At 46.4% G+C, this 17,202-nt stretch overlaps 1 protein-coding gene across 1 annotated transcript in view; it reads left to right on the forward strand.

The window, feature by feature from the left end:
• The window catches only part of CACNA1I (calcium voltage-gated channel subunit alpha1 I), a gene marked incomplete at both ends in the record, with an annotated part of 159,604 nt that overhangs the window by 85,951 nt on the left and 56,451 nt on the right, over nt 1–17,202 (forward strand). Inside the window, one exon of the mRNA XM_082309099.1 lies at nt 2,116–2,213. Within this exon, the coding sequence (XP_082165225.1) occupies nt 2,116–2,213 (98 nt within the window). The remainder of the gene's footprint in view (nt 1–2,115; nt 2,214–17,202) is intronic.

Here is a 17,202-nt window from a genome sequence, read left to right on the forward strand (position 1 = left end):
ATACAGTTACGTCTATACGATGCTTTGCCCATAACTGTAGTTCTAAAGTTTCAGTAGGTTTGTCTAATTCTGGAGTGACAACATGCTGATGAGGCAATTGTGCTTTGTGCTTTTGGAGCAAGGATGATCAGTGCTTACTTAAGGCCCTTTGTACTGTGTTCACCTGCACAATGTAGTTATGTCCTTTGCATGATGCCTGATGCCTGTGCATTTATATCAGTGTGTGTTTTTCCTCCTTTATACACAATTCCAAATTTCATCTGACTGGACCCAAGCCTCTGTCTATCACTAATTCTTTCTATAGGCTATCTAGGTATTGCTACTTGGTTTGGGGTGGGGTTTTTTTGAGTTGCGTTTTTTTTGGAGGGTGTGAATATTTTGATTATCTGCATGAAATCCCTCCTCTCTCCTTCTGCACTCGGTGTATGTGGAACTGACAGCTCCAGGGAGGTAAATGAATGCCACTGCATTTCAGAGGAAGAATTATTTCATGCAATTACCCTAAAAGTGCATGAGAGAACAGAGTGAAAGGAAAGGGAGAGAAAGAAAGAGAGCATGAGAGAGAATAATCACAACACTTCGACAGGTTTACCCCATTGTGTTTGAAAATGTATCACTCTGACAAGTCCCTTTTGTGAAAGGTGTAGATAGATAACTAGATATTTGCTCTTCAAGGTCCTTTTGAGTGAAGAGGGTGATCAATGGAAGGATCAGTCTGTTTCACTCAAGTTTCACTCAAGTCCTCTCCTTGATATTTCTTACAGATTGGCTGTACCCCATTTCCCTCTCGATGTCTCACTTAGGCTCTCTGATCCACTCCTTGGTGGTTCCTGGGCGGAGGGATTCGGGTGGGCTTTAAGCTACTGGACTATTGACTTGTGTGTCTTTATATAGGAATTGTGATGTTTTTGGTTTAAGAAGGGGTGCAGTAACAAAAGTCTGTGGCCCCTGTTCCCTTCCCATTTCTTGAATGTGTTGAAAGGAAAAGGGAACTTTTTGTAGCTTCGTTATTCACATCTGAGAAGAGATTCAGGAGAAGCAGTTCCTGTCCTGACTCTGCTGCTGTTGCACCTGCCAACTTTGTCACCCTCTTGATCCCATCTGTACATCAGGGTCACCCTGGGGAAGCTGGTGACAACAGCCCATGTCTTCCTGGAGGCTTCATACACCTATGTTCACTAAAACATGCAAAGTGCTTTGAGATCCTTAAGTAGAAATTGTTGGTCAGGGTAAATGGTTAGTATAAACCAGTTTCTTGCTGTGCTTTCCAAGAGGCAGGCAAGTTACTGGATATTTGCCATACTGGGCGCAGAGGGGAGCACTGGACTAAGGGATGCTGGGCCAGGTCACTTTTTTTCACCTGCACCTGCTGCTCTTGTAGCAAAGCCAATGTATTAGTCATAGCTATTTGCACTTTGAGGTTATTTAGGGAGCATGCTGTTGGGTTAGGAAAGTTAAGGTCTAGCATATGTCCTAAAATTAGGCTTTTCCCCTTTCGGTTGGTGTCAGAAAGAAGTGATTCACAGCTATGGGAGAAGCCTTCCCACCTAGCTGAAGCAGTTACTGCTTTAAGTAGAGAGTTTGCTTCTATGTGAGTTAAAACAAGTTAGCTGAAGCCGCCTCCAGGTACACCATCCTGCACTGTGAGGTGAGGGGAATATGGGGAGCACCCTGCTGTGCTGCAGGTAACGCTCAGCAGAACCAGCTATGCAGCCCCCTTCTCCTGGCCTCGTGGGAAATGTCCACCCCACTAGGTGCACACGGTCCTCATTGGAGCATCTTCTTGCAGCTCCTTTCCCTACTGACGGTCACAGCAGGTAAGTGTTATCGCAGCTCCTGGGCTGCGTCCTCATGACACGCTCTCACTGCCAGCTGCCTTGCTGCCATCCCATGGACAGGCTGTGTTTTCTGCACAGGGGAGCCGTGAGCTCCAGTACCACTCCTGGAGGGCTCCCAGAGGCTTCAGCTTTGCTCCCAAAGACTCAGGCTTCATCTCCATGACTTCCAGGAACCCTTCAATAAAGAAACAACGACTCTGTGACTCAAGCCAAGATTTTGGATTCTTTTAAACTTTATTTTTTTGTTTGTTTGTTTTCTCTCTCTTCCCTTCTGCAGGATGGTGGAGTACTCGCTGGATCTCCAAAACATAAACTTGTCTGCAATCCGTACTGTCCGCGTCCTGAGACCCCTGAAAGCTATCAACCGTGTGCCTAGTAAGTCATGCTTCCCTCTCACACCTGCTCAGCCTGGGTTTTGAGAAATATGTGATCAGTAAGGATGTGTGTGGTGCTATTTTCCAGGCTGGGTTCAGGTGCAAACTGAGTATGCAGGCTTTTCCCTGTCATGGGGCCAAGAGGTATTGTTGGATGGGCACGAAAACTACAGTCTTCCAGCATATCTGCCCTGGTCATCCTTCATGTAGGGCTATGCCGATGGCTTAGGAGCTGAAGCTGAACAATGTGCAATAAAGGGTTTTTTCTTGCTCCTTGCTCTTACTGAAAGATATTGCAGGTTTGATGACATCTGCAACCTCAAAAAGGGATGTGTGTGAGATCTGGAGAGGGGTGAGCTGGTGGAAGCAGGGAGAATTGGTTAGCTTAGGCTTTCACATGCTCTTCCAGGTCCTCTCATCTGAAAAATTTTTACGCCATTACAGCTTAGGGGTGCGTAGCACTGGCTATTTTGTCTCTCCTCCTTATCCTATCTATGCTTTGTACTCCCTCTTTTGTGCTGACTGTCCCTGCTGAGAGCTGGCATGTGTGTATGAGCCGGGCTGAGCACTGCTGGGCATAGGGCTGCGAGCGGGCCTGGATGTGTCAGCAGCCGAACTGCTGCTTGCCGGTACCCTTCAGATCTGAGACACATTCCACAGCTTAGGTCTGCAGGCAAACCAGAAAGGTGCTGCAGCCCTGAGGTCTGTGCCACCTCAGGGCTGTGGGCTGCTCCCATGTGCTCTGTACTGGTGGCCCCTCCACAGCCCTCACCTCCTCCCTTCCCAGAGGATGGGGACAAGACCAGCCTCTTTGCCATGCTTTGAAGCTTTTATTGGCGCTGAACTGTTTCTTCCCTCTTCTTCCCTTCCTCTCCCTCTTTTTTTTTTTTTTTTAACACTCAAGTCAGTGTTGTTCTCCCTGCAACCCTGGAGCGAGTAAGCAGGCGTTGCAGTTGCTATTTAACTGCAGGAAACACCGATGGAGGTGGCTCAGGCTTCCCAGTGGTTGTATCCAGGTGGAGGGAAGCGAAACGTCAGGCCGGTTGCATGCTATTGGGGTTGGGGAGTTGCAAGAGCACTGAACTCGGTCTGCTGTGTCACTCCAATGTTTCTGGCTATCCCTTGTGCAAAGGCAGCAGCTGCCACATGCAGTCCTGTGAGACTTTAGGCATTTCTTCCACAAGTTTTTCTGTCTTGCAGAATGGCAGGAAGTCTCTTTGCTCTTCCCCGTAATCTTCCTAATCAGGCTGTCTGCAGTGGCTAAGACCTTGCCAGAGCTCTCCTAATCGTTCTCTCAAGCTCAGATGCTCCTTTTTCTTTTCCAGATCTGAGGAAGTTTGCACAGCTGACCTCCCAGTCTGCATCATATGTTTTTCCTTGTGCTAAAGTCACTTTCACAATGCCACCTATTTCTTGGACGTGCTATGGAGGCAGATTTCAGGGTCTGTGGCTCCATGCAAAGCCCTTCTAGAAAGGGGTCTTGTCCCTCTTCCTGGGTGTATTTTTATCTCTGGGTAATAGCTAGAGACAGAGGGTGCTGAAAGGTGTGATGGAGGAACTGAGGCACAGTCCTGTGTGCCCAACGTGGCAGGAAGGTGCCAGGCAGAGGAGCAGCTGGTTTGGACACTGAGTGCACACCCAGGCATATAACAGGTCCATTGTAGGGTGATAAAGATGGGAGCCAAGAACAACCTTTTGGCTATCAACTGTTAGCAGAACAAATTCCCCAGCCTGCCTCCATTTCTCTGCCCCTTTTCCAGAGAGGAGAGGGCTGGGACCCAGCCACAGTCCTGGCTGTGGGCATGCACTGCGGTGTTGGGCGGGCGGGGAGGCATCTCTCTTGGGAGGACGTGGCCTGGAGGTCGTGCGTGGCAAACTTGCCCCTTCCATGAAGCGTATGGCTGTCCGTGTGAGGGCAGCACTGTCCTCATGTTATGCAGCTCCCTTTCCTCCCTGCTTCATAAGGAATCCTATGAGTCTGTGCTCAAAGACCACTTTGAGGCTGATCCCTGTTATCAGGGTAGACTTAACCTTGATGTCAAGTGGGAACATCTTGAACAATATCCAGTTGACCCCTGTAGATGTCTGCTGTGTTAATTGTTGGACACCAGCAGTCAGGAGCAAAGCTTGACTGACAAAACATCGAGGCCTTGTTTTATTCCTGTTTATCTCCCGGAACAGCTGGAGTTGCTCCTCTGCCAGCAGGAGCTGCCCCAGGGAGGAGTGATGTGAGCAGCATCAGAACTGGCCCACCAGGGACCTGCTCCATCCATGCAGAGGGACTAGGGACACTTTCAATCATCTTGCTTGACCTTTGCAGAGCACGGGCTGTTGAATTTCCCCTGACTGTCCTGGCCATGACACTGCTTGTCTGCTCCTTTGATCAATATAAAACTTTACCTGTATGAAATTGATGCTGTTTTAATTTCCACTCTGTGGTTAAACATTTATGTATCTTTCTCGCTACATAAATCTGTGATTACGTGCAGACAACATTTTGGAAGAAAGACATCCTGCCATTAATTTAAAAAAAAAAAAAAAAAATCGGATTCCCTGGGAGAGGAAGCACTGACTTGAGGGTTGAAAACTGGTGAAAAGGCTGTAAACACTTCTTGTGATAAATGGGAATGAGTTGCGTTGGAAGAAGGTGCCTAGTGGGGTACAGCAAACATAATTAATGGGATCTTTGGCCACAAATCTTTTTTTAATGTCTTTTTAAAGTTCTTCATTACTGATCTGAAGCAAGAGGAAAGTCTATTAGTGAGATGTACTGATGATATGAAGCTGGAGGAGTTGCAGGTGCTGGAAAAGACAGAGGGGAATAACACAGCAGGAGGTAGAGGGAGATTGAGGTCTTGGTGGGAGCATGAGATATTTGGGAAGGGGCAGGGGGGTTAATCCCAAAGGTAGATGCTTGGCCATGTTCAGAAGGCTGTGATGGGACAATGTGGCCCAGCGTTCACTGGTGGCCATTTCAAAGGTTTCCACATGGGCACCCAGGTAGGGACCAGTTTTCACAGAGGAGTCTGGCCATGGGGACTGAATAATGGCAGTTTATTATCAGGAGAATGGACGAAGTGGTTGGGAACCTGAGTCATTACTGCATGAGCTGAAGAGTGCTGAAGTGGTCTGTCTGCGCAGATTATTTAGTGCCCAAAGAACAGTAATGCTCTAATAATCAGCCAGCATTTGAAAAGTCCACATACTGAAGTGAGAAATTTCTGGAGAATTTGAGAGAAATTTCATACTACGTGAAGCAAAAAAATAAGTGATGCCAGAAAATTAGGAGGGAGGAAATTCAGAATGACTCTAAGAAAACAGTAGTGACATGGTAGAGGAAAAAGTATCACCCATTAAATAAGTTAAATAAACTTATTTTTTGTTCTTGGCAGGTCAGCAAGGCTGAAGTTGAAATGCCCAAATTGGATATGTCTAAATTCTGCTTACCTGTGTTCATTCTTAACATGTTACTGAAAGCCCTTCCTTACAGTGAGACTTGTGAGGCTTTGAAACAATATCCCACAAGGAGCTGACAAATGCTATTTGCGTGTGCCATACTCATTATGTGTAGTGTAAAGGATGTATAGGCTCTCCTACCTCAGTTGTGACAGAAGAAGAAAAGGGCATCCAGTGTAACCAAAAGGTGGCAAACGTCCATTAAGGAAGAAGTTCTCCACCCAGTTTGTAATTAGGCTGTAAAACTTGCTGCCATGGGAAGAGTCCTTCTAGCCCCAAATCAAGTAAGAGGCACTATGCAAATAATGTCGATCTGCTGGAAGGTAGGAAGGCCCTACAGAGGGACCTGGACAGGCTGGACCGATGGGCCGGGGCCAACTGCATGAGATTCAACAAGGCTCAGTGCTGGGTCCTGCACTTGGGTCATAACAACCCCATGCAGTGCTACAGGCTGGGGGAGGAGTGGCTGGAGAGCTGCCTGGCGGAAAAGGACCTGGGGGTGTTGGTTGACAGCCGCTTGAACATAAGCCAGCAGTGTGCCCAAGAGGGCCAATGGCATCCTGGCCTGTATCAAGAACAGTGTGGCCAGCAGGACCAGGGAGGTGATAGTGCCCCTGTACTCAGCACTGGTGAGGCCTCACCTCGAGTACTGTGTTCAGTTTTGGGCCCCTCACTACAAGGAGGACGTAGAGGTGCTGGAGCGTGTCCAGAGAAGAGCAACGAAGTTGGTGAAGGGTCTAGAGCACAAGCGGCTGAGGGAACTGGGGTTGTTTAGTCTGGAGAAGAGGAGGCTGAGGGGAGACCTTATTGCTCTCTACAACTACCTGAAAGGAGGTTGTAGCGAGGTGAGGGTTGTAGCGAGGTGAGGGTTGGCTTCTTCTCCTTAGTAACTAGCGATAGAATGAGAGGAAACGGCCTCAAGCTGCGCCAGGGGAGGTTTAGGTTGGATATTAGGAAAAACTTCTTCACTGAAAGGGTAGTCAGGCATTGGAACAGGCTGTCCAGGGAAGTGGTTGAGTCTCCATCCCTGGAGGTATTTAAAGAATGGATAGATACGGTGCTTGAAGACATGGTATAGATGGACTTGGCAGTGATAGGTTGACGGTTGGACTCGATGATCTTAAGGGTCTTTTCCAACCTTGACGATTCTATGATTCTAAAGTAAGTAAAATGGGATTGTCCGAGGGATGAGAGCTCATTTCTTGCAATTCTCAGCAGAATGTGCTACTGACAATTTCAGATTTTGCTTCTGGATGAAGAAGTCTGTGGTTCTGCCTTGCCTGATCATTCCTCCATTCGCATGTCATCTTTGAAGTGTACTAGAGAAAATGTGAGGTGCCCTAGTTTTCTAATACATATCACACCTTCATTAGTATTCTTGCTTATCTCTTGCATTCCTGACTACAGCCCCAGGAATGCTGCCTTTTGGGGTTTTGTTTGAAAATGCATGGAAAAAAAAAAAAATCAGATATTGTTCTGGTCCTATTACCATGTGATTCTATTCCATGGCGGTGAGCTGCTGTGACAAGCCCTGCGAGTCACTGAACAAGTGTAAAGAGGAAAAAAAATACTCTCCAAGCCTCAGTCAGAGGTAGTTGCTTTCTGCTCTGGGCATGTCTGTGTCCTGGGCTTGGGGTGAAATTCCATATCCATTTGCTGTTTTTATCCTTTTGCAATTGTGTGGCAGGTTGCTAGGTGAAACATTGCTGTTTCTGCTAGCTCTTTTATCCCTTCTTCTCATGGCAAGGCACAAGGTTTGGGGGGGAGGCTGGTTTTGTTTATTTCTGCCTGCTTTTGATCAGGGAGTCTGTAGTAATTTCTGATCATTTGAATTTCTTTTGCTTCTGTTATTACGGTTTTTTGACATTGGAGCAGAAAATGTTTCTTCAGTTTACTCTTTCTTGTCACGTTGGTCTTATGTAAAGAAGAGTCCTTGCATTGTGTTTGATGTCTTCCAGTTTCCACTTACAATTTAGTAACTGATTCATCATTTGGAAGCAGATTACTTCAGCTGAGCACACTGTACGGAAGTGAAGGAGTCTGTTGCAGAGTGTTGCATAGCAACTTTATTGAATAGAAAGTGTATACATGTGCTAATACTTGGTGTGTAAGTGCAGTAATACTTATGTGGAGGTATAGGCATTAGAAATATAATGTTATATTCTTATTACTAGCTGTGCAGGAAATAGAATTTCAGATTTGTGGGAAGTTCTGCTCTTTCTTAATGTGCTTTTTCTCAGTCAGAACAAGAATAAGCATTTCCCATCTATTTTAATAAGGTTTTATTCTGCCTAATTTTAGGTGGTTTGTTTAGCTTTTTGATTTTTTTCCCTATACTTTGTCATGACAAAGAAGTTTAAAAATCAAAAAACCTCAACTATGCTATTCTAGTATAAAAATGCTTTTGTCTCCTCTTGCTCTCCTTTTCTTTTTGCTAAATGATGTTTCAATAACTGTCACAACACTGAAGTGTTTCCATTTCAATGAAATAGCATTTTTTGCTGGTAAAAGTGCTGTGTAGGAAAATCTTGGTCTAGCTCCATTTTTCTTTGTTAATTATTGTTATTATAGTAGCTTCATGGGTCCAAATAGGCTGGAGTTTTGTACTTTTCTTCTACAGATCTCAAAGATACAAACCAAAGCTTGTTAGTTTAATCTTTCTCATGTTTCCGGTCAGGTGAGTGAGACCCAGTGAGTGTCGCCAGCGGACTCAGTAATACAACTGACATCTCCTAACTCTTAGCCCTGCGTTCGGCTCACTAGACCAAAGCACCAATATAAAAATAGTCTGAAGCAGCTGAACTCTGCAACGGGAAAAGCAGATGTTTTCTGTTTATATGCCTGCCTTAAATCTGTATTCCACACCAAGCTACCTGTGTTTGGTGCTGTAACGGTGCCTAAGACAGAGTGGTCTGGCTATGAACCCCACACTTGGCACAGGCACGGGGGAAAAGTGATGACATTTACTTCTCTAAATGTGTTTTTGAAGAACTAATTTCACTGATGAGCGTGTGTGAAATTAGCTTCTAACTGAGATATATTAGGCTGTAAAACAGTCTCATTTACAGATAGATCAGACAAAAAGCAAGCACATTTGATAGGCACAGTCCTGCCCTAGCACTTGGAAATGCAAAGGGATTACAAGATTCTTCTTCGAAAACCACCCCCCCACCCCCCAGAGTCTTTGCTTCAGATGCCTCAGTCTTTCTGAAAGAGCACTGTCGCTTGTTCTCTTCCAACGTTGATTCCCTTTCAAAAATGTACTCTTCTCTTTGACTTTTGTGGAAGTACATGTTTTTCCCCTCACGGCTTTATTTGTGAAGCGATAACGGAAACTCAGGTGTTGTTGTATTTTCCAAATATTTAAACTTACCCCACCCACAGTTCTTCATATAAGCTGCTCTGTAAATATTTATTATCACATCTCAGTGACACACGAACCATACTTAGAACCGTGTGCAAATGTGTACACACACAGACTTATCCATACATAGCCACAGTCCTTGAGCAGGTTAGTACAGGGATAAGAGTGATGTTCTCTTGCAGCATCCATACACAAAAGTTAAGAGGTCAAAAAGCCCTTTTCATTCCCTGGTCAAGCTATGTGTTACTCAAATGCATTCAAAGACGAAGCTGCCAGCTCTCTGTAGGCTCTGCTTCCAGGCAGGCGGGCAGCGAAAGGATGGCGAAAAGCCGACAGGGGACAGACTTGACTGACGGGGTCGAGTTCAGTCTATATTCTTCCCTCCCAACCCAGTCTCCTAGCCAAGTGGAGCGAAGCACTGAAGAGATCAATGTGATTTATGCCTGGAGCAGGCCATTAAAGGATGCCTTGCCTCAGAGAGGGGGGTAGATTGGGGATGGAAATGTAACTCAGAGTTGCACTTTCCTGTATGTGCAGCTCTTTATCGAGTCAGTCGAGCCCTAAATCAGAACGGTATGTTCAGGATACAGGGAAACGGTGCAAGGGGGAGCAGAGCAACATGAGGATCAATAGAGAGGAGAGCAGAGAAGGAGCGGGGCTCCAAGGAGTAATGCACAGGAGGCAAGTGGCAGGGTTTGCCAGGCACAGCGCATGAAGGCGTGACGCACCTCTGTGTGTAGGATAATGCAGAGAAAGTGGGGGTGGAGAGAGGGAGAGAAGGGGAGGAAATCAAAACCAAAACAAGGGTGAGGACTAGTATAAAGAAAGTCTGTTGACTCTCAGATAAATATGCTGGGTGGGTTTGCAAATCAATGCTTCTCTGGGGCTTTTTAACAAACTGGGTGGGCTGTAACAGACCCACATCTTGTAGTGCTGGAGGAAGTCTTCAGTCGCTGAAGACAGGCTCCAATTTTATTTACTTGTTGTCTGATCTCAGTGCTGTTTTCATGTGCATTCCACAGTGTGCAATATATTGCCACATGTTTAAATGGGTAATCAAAGTAAATTTGGGAGGAAAAAAACCAAAACAAAACAAAAAGAAAATTATATCTCTGTGTTAGTGTAGCATCATGGCAGTGAGCTGGGGAACACTGAGGTGCAGAAAATGCAGACCTGGTAATGCCTTGTTTTGTACCATACGTTGCTTAGTCCCCTTTTTAGCAGTCACAGATCATGGGAGAAAGTCATCTTTCCTTCTCTGAACTAGTCTGCTCAATTTCACTGTTATTATAAACAAGTATTTAAAAGTCACAAATTGTGTGCTTGTAGGTTGTCAGATGGTTTTAAAACCATGAGATTTGAAAAAGGAAAAGGGAAAAAAAAAATCACAGATTATTTTTATTTTTCCTGTGGCTTTCAGACCGTTAGATCTGTAACTTAGATCTTGTAGCCCTTATTTTTCCCCCATAGTAGTGAAGAATAGAAATGTCTTCTCTTTTTTTTTTTTTTTACTGTAATCCAAGATCATCAAGTCATAGCAAGATTTCACGCCTGAAGGTTTATGTCACGCATCCCAAGACTCCTGATAAAAATCACAAGAGTTAGCAAACAGCACTTCGGAGTTTGTGTTATTGGAAGTAAAGCAAGCCTGGAGGGAAAAGAAAAAAAAACAAAAACAAAAACAAAAAAACCCAAAACCAACACAAAACAAAAAAACAAACCAAACCCCCCCCCCAAAACCAACTAACCGAAAACCAGTCATAAAGAGACCTTTGCTGGAATCTTTATTTCTCCCTTCTCCTCTAGGGGAACCTGTACAGCCAGAATTTAAAAAAATGCTCAGTGCCTCGCAGCTCCCATTGTGACAATTCTGCTGCCTGTTCAAACAAGCTCAGCCTCCAGTGTACAGAGCACTCTCGAAAGCCCAGCCACGTATTTTGCTGCCTAAATGGGAGCTGAGCTGTTTTGCAAAAATCTGTCCCATGGGACCTATCAAGCAATGGATACCATGGAAATGTGAGCAATAATGACAGTGTATTATGGGGTGAAAGATAATGTCATATTACACTAATGCAAATTACACTTTGTGTGTGTGGGCAGGGCAATTTACAACCATAACCTTACATTTCTCGATCTTTGTGTATTTCGGGCCCGATTCTCTTTTTCACACACATTTCACCTAACGTCACGTCACTGCCTGCAGTAGAAAGAAACATGATTCATGCTAGTGACAGCAAGAGGAAATTAGCTCCCTTAAATCTTAACCAGAAGTTGCATTAACACTGTTTTACATAATATTTTGCATTATTCTGTCCTACTTACACAGCACTAGAGATATGTAAAGAACTTAGGGGTATTTATAGAATGGAGGTAAGTGGCTCACAGCCACAGCACTGGAGTTGCCTTTTGCCCCTGGTGTTGGGTGACCCCTGCAATTCTGAAAGAAAAGCTGTCACTGTATGTTTTTAATAGAGTTTTCACTGAAAGTGAATGCAGTCATCGTTGCAGTGATAAACGGGGAAAAAATGAGATGATCAGTGAATGAACAACAGTAGCAGGTGGTAGTAGGTGTTGCTTATTAGATGTTAAGTATTAGAAAAAAGAACAGAACAACAGCAGTCCCCCAGAGAGACACCTCTCAGAAATAATCTGACACCTGGCATCACTCTCCAAGACAAGGTTACTTAACAGTCCAAAGCTTGCAAGGGTGAGAGAGTGAAGAAGGGGACTCCTGACTGAGACTTTTGCCTGTGTCCATTTCTGCTCATGTCACAGATTATGTGGCTACCAACCGTGCTATGGTGGCACATACTGAGTGCGAGTGCCTGTGGTGGATGAGATTTCTGTTGCTATCCATGGACCTTAGCTGGGCTTACAACATTCCTAATAGGGTGCAGCCTGCTGCAGAGCTGAGGTGTCTCCTTTTAGGATCATAACAAAGCCTGGACCGAGGCCCCTCTTTTTCTAGAGGGGTCAGCATTTAGGTGTCAAGGTAAATGTTCTGGATTTTGCTCTCGTTCTTGAGGCTACTGTAACCCTGGGGTCAGGTCTGCAATTAGGAGGCCTCATCTCAGGGCTTGCTTCTTTAAAGCACCTGGCAGCTCCACCTGGCATGGCTCTGTTTTCTGGTCCCTCTGTAGGGCTGGTGGAGCTCCAGCCCATCAGGGAGGAAATATTTTGTGTGCTGGGTCTTCTGCACCTTGGACAAAGATGAGGAATATGAAGGCTTGGGACTGAGCTGACTCCACAGGGTCTATTTAGACCACCTGCCTTCTGTAAAAGGTTTGGAAGGTGAGACTAGAGCCTGACCCTTCAAGCCACAGTTAATTTTTGGCATTATTTATGATATGGCAAGAAGATAATTTTCCCTGACCTTGGTATGTATTTCTTTTAGCATTCTCCAAGAGTGTTTTGGTTTTTTGCTTTTAACATATTGATATTCTCTAAAAAAAATCCTTTTTATAAAGAGATTTTTACTACTCTATGATGAAAGCTGGGCCTGTTTACTTGTAGAATTTACTGCAAGTCTCCAGCAAAGAAATGTGGCAATAAGTACTTGTGGTGTGAGCCAGGCCAGGGCTCCATGGGACTTGTTCCTATATACCATGCTAAAGGGAATTATAATTTTCAAGGTTGCTGACATTTCTGTATGCTAAGTGTCACTAGGAGGGGCCTATTTCCTTGACATGCATATGACATTTGATGGGCAGATAGGAACAAAAGTTCTGAGGGATTCAGAATACTGAGATTCAGCCCTGGCTCTGGTACTTGAGCTGCCTTCGGCGGTGTGCTGAGCATCGTGGCTATGCAGTGCCCACGTGTTTGTGTTCTCATCTTCCCCCCCCGCAAGGAAAACAGCATGTCTCAGGTTTCATTTGCACTCTTTTTGGTGGTTGTTTTAGCTGAGTGTGTGTTGGGGGGTGTTGTTAAGTGGCGTAGTTTTTTTCCTCCTCTTCCTTTTCTTTTTGATGCTCATGTTGCCCTGACGTAATCCATCTAAGGTAAGCGTCTTGCTCTCATAGCAAAAAGCAATGAGGTCTGTGCTAGTCCCTGGCTTGCGAGGGAATTGTTTCTACAGCCTGGGAGCAAGCTTGAGAGAGCTCTTCTTCTTACATCAGTACACTTTAAACCTACTCTGGAGAGCTCCATTACCCCAGCAGGGTGAAGCTCTGACCAACAGTTTTTTTTCCTGGAGCTTTAGTGTCTCTTTTGGCTACCTCGGGCTTAAGCTGAGGAGCACTTTGAAGGTAAGGACTGAGGACACTTAATGCTTGAACTTGAATCAGTATCCTTAGGGAAGTCACTGCGCTGAGGTGAGGCTTGATGTGCCCATGCTACTGAGCAAATGAGCAACAGCTTTTTTTTGTACTGGCTGAAGCTTTGTAAGTGCTGGAAATGTCACACTTCGATATTTTCTGTGTCTGTGGTCCAGCTGAGGAGTGACAAAGATTTGGATAATTGGAGGTTAGGCCATCAATAGGCTGAGCTGAGTGAGGTGTCAGAGCCAGTCAGAGATGCTGGAAAGCTTTGTTTGTCAGCAAGAGTGGGGTGGTGGTGAGGAACTGAGTGGTGCTCCTAAACTATGGATCATGCTGACAACCTGTAAGTGCAAAACACCCAACCCTAAACATATTGTACAAATTCTCTGGGAACCTGACAGAGAGATCAGTGAGAAGACTTTTGGTTATCTCTGAATGAGGCCAGTGTTTTGCATTTGTATCTGGGACAGGTTTTCCTTAGCAGTAGAGCTGGTTTAAGAGCTCTCACTACCCTGTACGGTCAGCTGGACCTGTTTTTCTGTGGGGTTCATTTAATCTGGGTCAGGCCAGCCATCTGGACATGCTTTCTCTTGCATTGGTGCAAAGCAAGGGGTGATGGTCTGCAATGTGAGTGAGGCTGGCTTTGCAGCTTGAGGAGAAGGCATCTGGAGCTGCACACCGGCTGTTCCAGCCGAGCAACTCTTGCTTACATGTGTGTTTGCAGGGAAGGCCTCAGGAGGAACGCAGCAAAGCGAAAAACATCTGGGTGGCGAGGGAAGCTGTAGGTTATAATAATGATGAACTTGGCAGTGCATCTACAGTTGCACACACAGCTGATTAGATTCTCTTTGCAGTAGTTTGGCCTCACGTTTTAGCTAATGTAAATAAATGCAATGTGTGAAATGATAGCTAAGCCTCAGATCAGCAAGAGGGCCACAAGTTGGAGCACCAGTTTGCACTGTGCACACAAACTGAATTTATTTTAACTACAGGGCTTGGCCACAAGAAAAAAAGGCGCAGCTCCTCCTGCATGCTCTCTGCACAAATACCATCTATCTGCTGGAATGGTTCCTCAGTTCTGAAAATTCCCATAAGGGAACATGCACAGGAAAATCCTGCCAGCCCTGAGCTAGCTGGGTGGACTGCCATGTGTCCTGGGGCAGGGGAGGAAGGAAAGAAGGCATGCTTGGACAAGCAGCCTGGCTGAGGGACAGAACAATGCTTCAGTCTGCACTCTGCAAGATGTCCTGCCAGCTACCATCACAATTGTTGATGGGGAAGAGATTTGCTTTTGCTCCAGTTATAATGACAATTGGTGGCTTGGCCCATGATGCAGATAAGATGGGTGCTGAGAATTATGTTCTCTTCCATCTGGTTTACTCTAAGCAAGGGAATGATTGCCTCAAACCGCTATCTCCTTTTGATTCTGCACACATTAGCTTTGTCTTTCATTGTAGAGCTGGGGAGGATGCAAAAGCCTCAGAGGTGGGTGAGATAGAAGAAACCAGAAAGAACAGGGTTTCTCATCCTCTTCTGAGCCAGTCCCCCGTTCAGATCTCAGAGTTATTAATGCTAGGGAGTGCATCAGCTCAGCTGTTGGTCCTCACTCCTGGAAAGAGGCAGGCGGAAAGCGACAGAGTGATGCTGCAGGAGCAGGGGTAGGCGGTGGTAAGCCGGCGGGCACACCTGCACTGCGTGGCTGGCTCCGGCTGCCTGGAGCTCACCTACTCCCCAGCCCTGCCCCAGCTACTCGCTGTCGCCACCGCCATGCTTTCCCCGGGGCTGGCACATGCCAGCCGAGTCTGCTTAGCTGTGACGGCCAGGCTAATCAGGGTTGATGGCAAGTGTCTGGAGGGAGCTACGGTCACTGTAGCATCTGCAGAGTTTGTCAGGAAGGGCCTATGGATGCCACCAGGGTGAAGCAGAGGATTTGTTCTGCCTGAACCCAGGAGGAAGTTCAGTGACTTTGTTTTATCTTTTGGCTTTGCTCAGCCCTGTGCTTCCCTCTGACAGTTTGCTCCTGGCATTCCTCTCACCCTCCTGCTGCTTCTCACTCCTGCAATGTACTTTCCCCCCCGATGTCCGCTGCTGTGTTGGAGTGGTGAACACATCTCTGTTGTGCTTGTGGCTTTGCTCCCGCAGGATATCCTACCAGGAGTAGCCCTGCTGGCGAGGTCCCATCGAGCACCCTTCCCCACCCTTTGCCCAAGAGCATGGCTGAGCAGCAGGGAAGCATTATCTGAGCATCATTTCATGAGGATCCTTCCTTGGATGCCTATAGCCTATGCCATTCCATTTCCTCCTTTCCCCTGGTCTCCTCGTGAGGGTGAGTGGGAAAGAGAAAAGGCCTTTCAGAGCCCACACCTGGCACTCATGAATATTTCATGTTTCTAGCTTTTCTTCCCCTTGAAGAGCAAAACCTTTTCATATTTGATGCCCTGGGAGCCTGTTTGGTTGCTGAATGTTGCTTCATCAATGCTCTCCCTCCCTGCTTTTCCTCCAGACTGCTCGGCCCCTCTTCCTTTCTCTTCTCAGGGAATGTCTCCTTTTTTCAAAGGCTGCTTCAGAAAAGGTCATTGTCCCTTTCATATTCCCTCCTTGCTGTGAGCCAGCATGGCTTCTGCTCTGCCAGTGGTAAAGGACAAATGGGGATGTGGGGAAAGGCAGCAGTGGGGAGGCAGGAGAGGAGACGTGCACATATATGCTGCAGGGCAGTGCAGAGGCAGAAAGGAGATGTAGGCACAGCAAGAGAAAAGTAAAGGGGCAGAGAGGCAGGCAGAGGTGGTGGAAGGTAGGAAGGAGGCAGCAGCAGGACTTTGTCAAAGAACTGTCTTTCCAGCACTTTCCAGAAGTTGTCATGGAAGATGCACTGGTGTTGCTGTGGATGGGGGCTTGTCCAGCGAAGGCCCCTTGGAAAAGAGAGGAGTCCCAGTTCTCCAGGGCAGGATGGTCCCAAAACTGCACTGACAAATATGCTACCACCCCTGCCTCGCCTTCTGCCCGTTTCTGTTGCCCTGCAGCTGCTTTAGAGACCTTGTCATCTTGGCCACTAAGGGTCTATGGTAAATCATCGCCCTCTATCCTTAGGCTTTTCAGCCTTTCTTCCTCTTTCCTCCACAACTCACAAGTGCTTGAGGAACCAGAGACCGTTTGCAACCTGCTCCCAGTCAGGCTGTGCAGACCCTGAAACACACTGCTCTGTTGGTCCTGCCTGAGTAGGGCTTATCCCCTCCTGCCCGCGAAAGCATTCAGACACCTGGCAGCTGAGGGTCCCTCCTTGGAGACCTGCAGCAGATGCCCTAGCGTGGCTGCCAGACCAGCTCATCCCTTCCAGGGCCCAGGGGACTGCAAAGGCTCAGGAGGGGATGGGGAGGCTACGGGGGCTTCCCCCCAAAGTGCCCATAGGGGCTGGCACAGGTGCAGGAGAAGCACTGCCAAAATGCCATGGCAGAGGATGGAGCTCAGGGACTCTGGCATGAGTACTGCAGGCAGCAGGGGAGGCTAACAACAGAGAGAACAAAAGTATTGAGCTTGTATTTACACCATGCCTTTCATCCATACGGAAGTAGTAGTTAAAGTACCTCCACTAACTGGGTGAACTCAGCAGAGGAGATCCATTTTGTTTCCTGATGGAAAACTGATGCTTCTGGTGAAAAATGGGTTCTCAGAGCAATTGCTTTGTGGTTTAGGGCAGGAAGCAAAAGAGGCTTTGTGCAAAGTGAAGTGGTGGATTTGTTTTAGAGGTGGTTGGTCCATAGGAGAATTGCAATTGATGTTTGGATGGGTGTAGGTTCAGCGTTCTTGCTTTTGGAAGAGCCAATCTCATGTCCGCAGTCAGTATCAATGGGCAGAGAAGGATGATTCTGTTCAACTGGGAGATTTTTAAAAAAATCAAAATGGGGTTTCATTTG

The sequence above is a fragment of the Platalea leucorodia genome (assembly GCF_965183815.1).
Source record: "Platalea leucorodia genome assembly, chromosome: 4".
NCBI lineage: Eukaryota > Metazoa > Chordata > Aves > Pelecaniformes > Threskiornithidae > Platalea > Platalea leucorodia.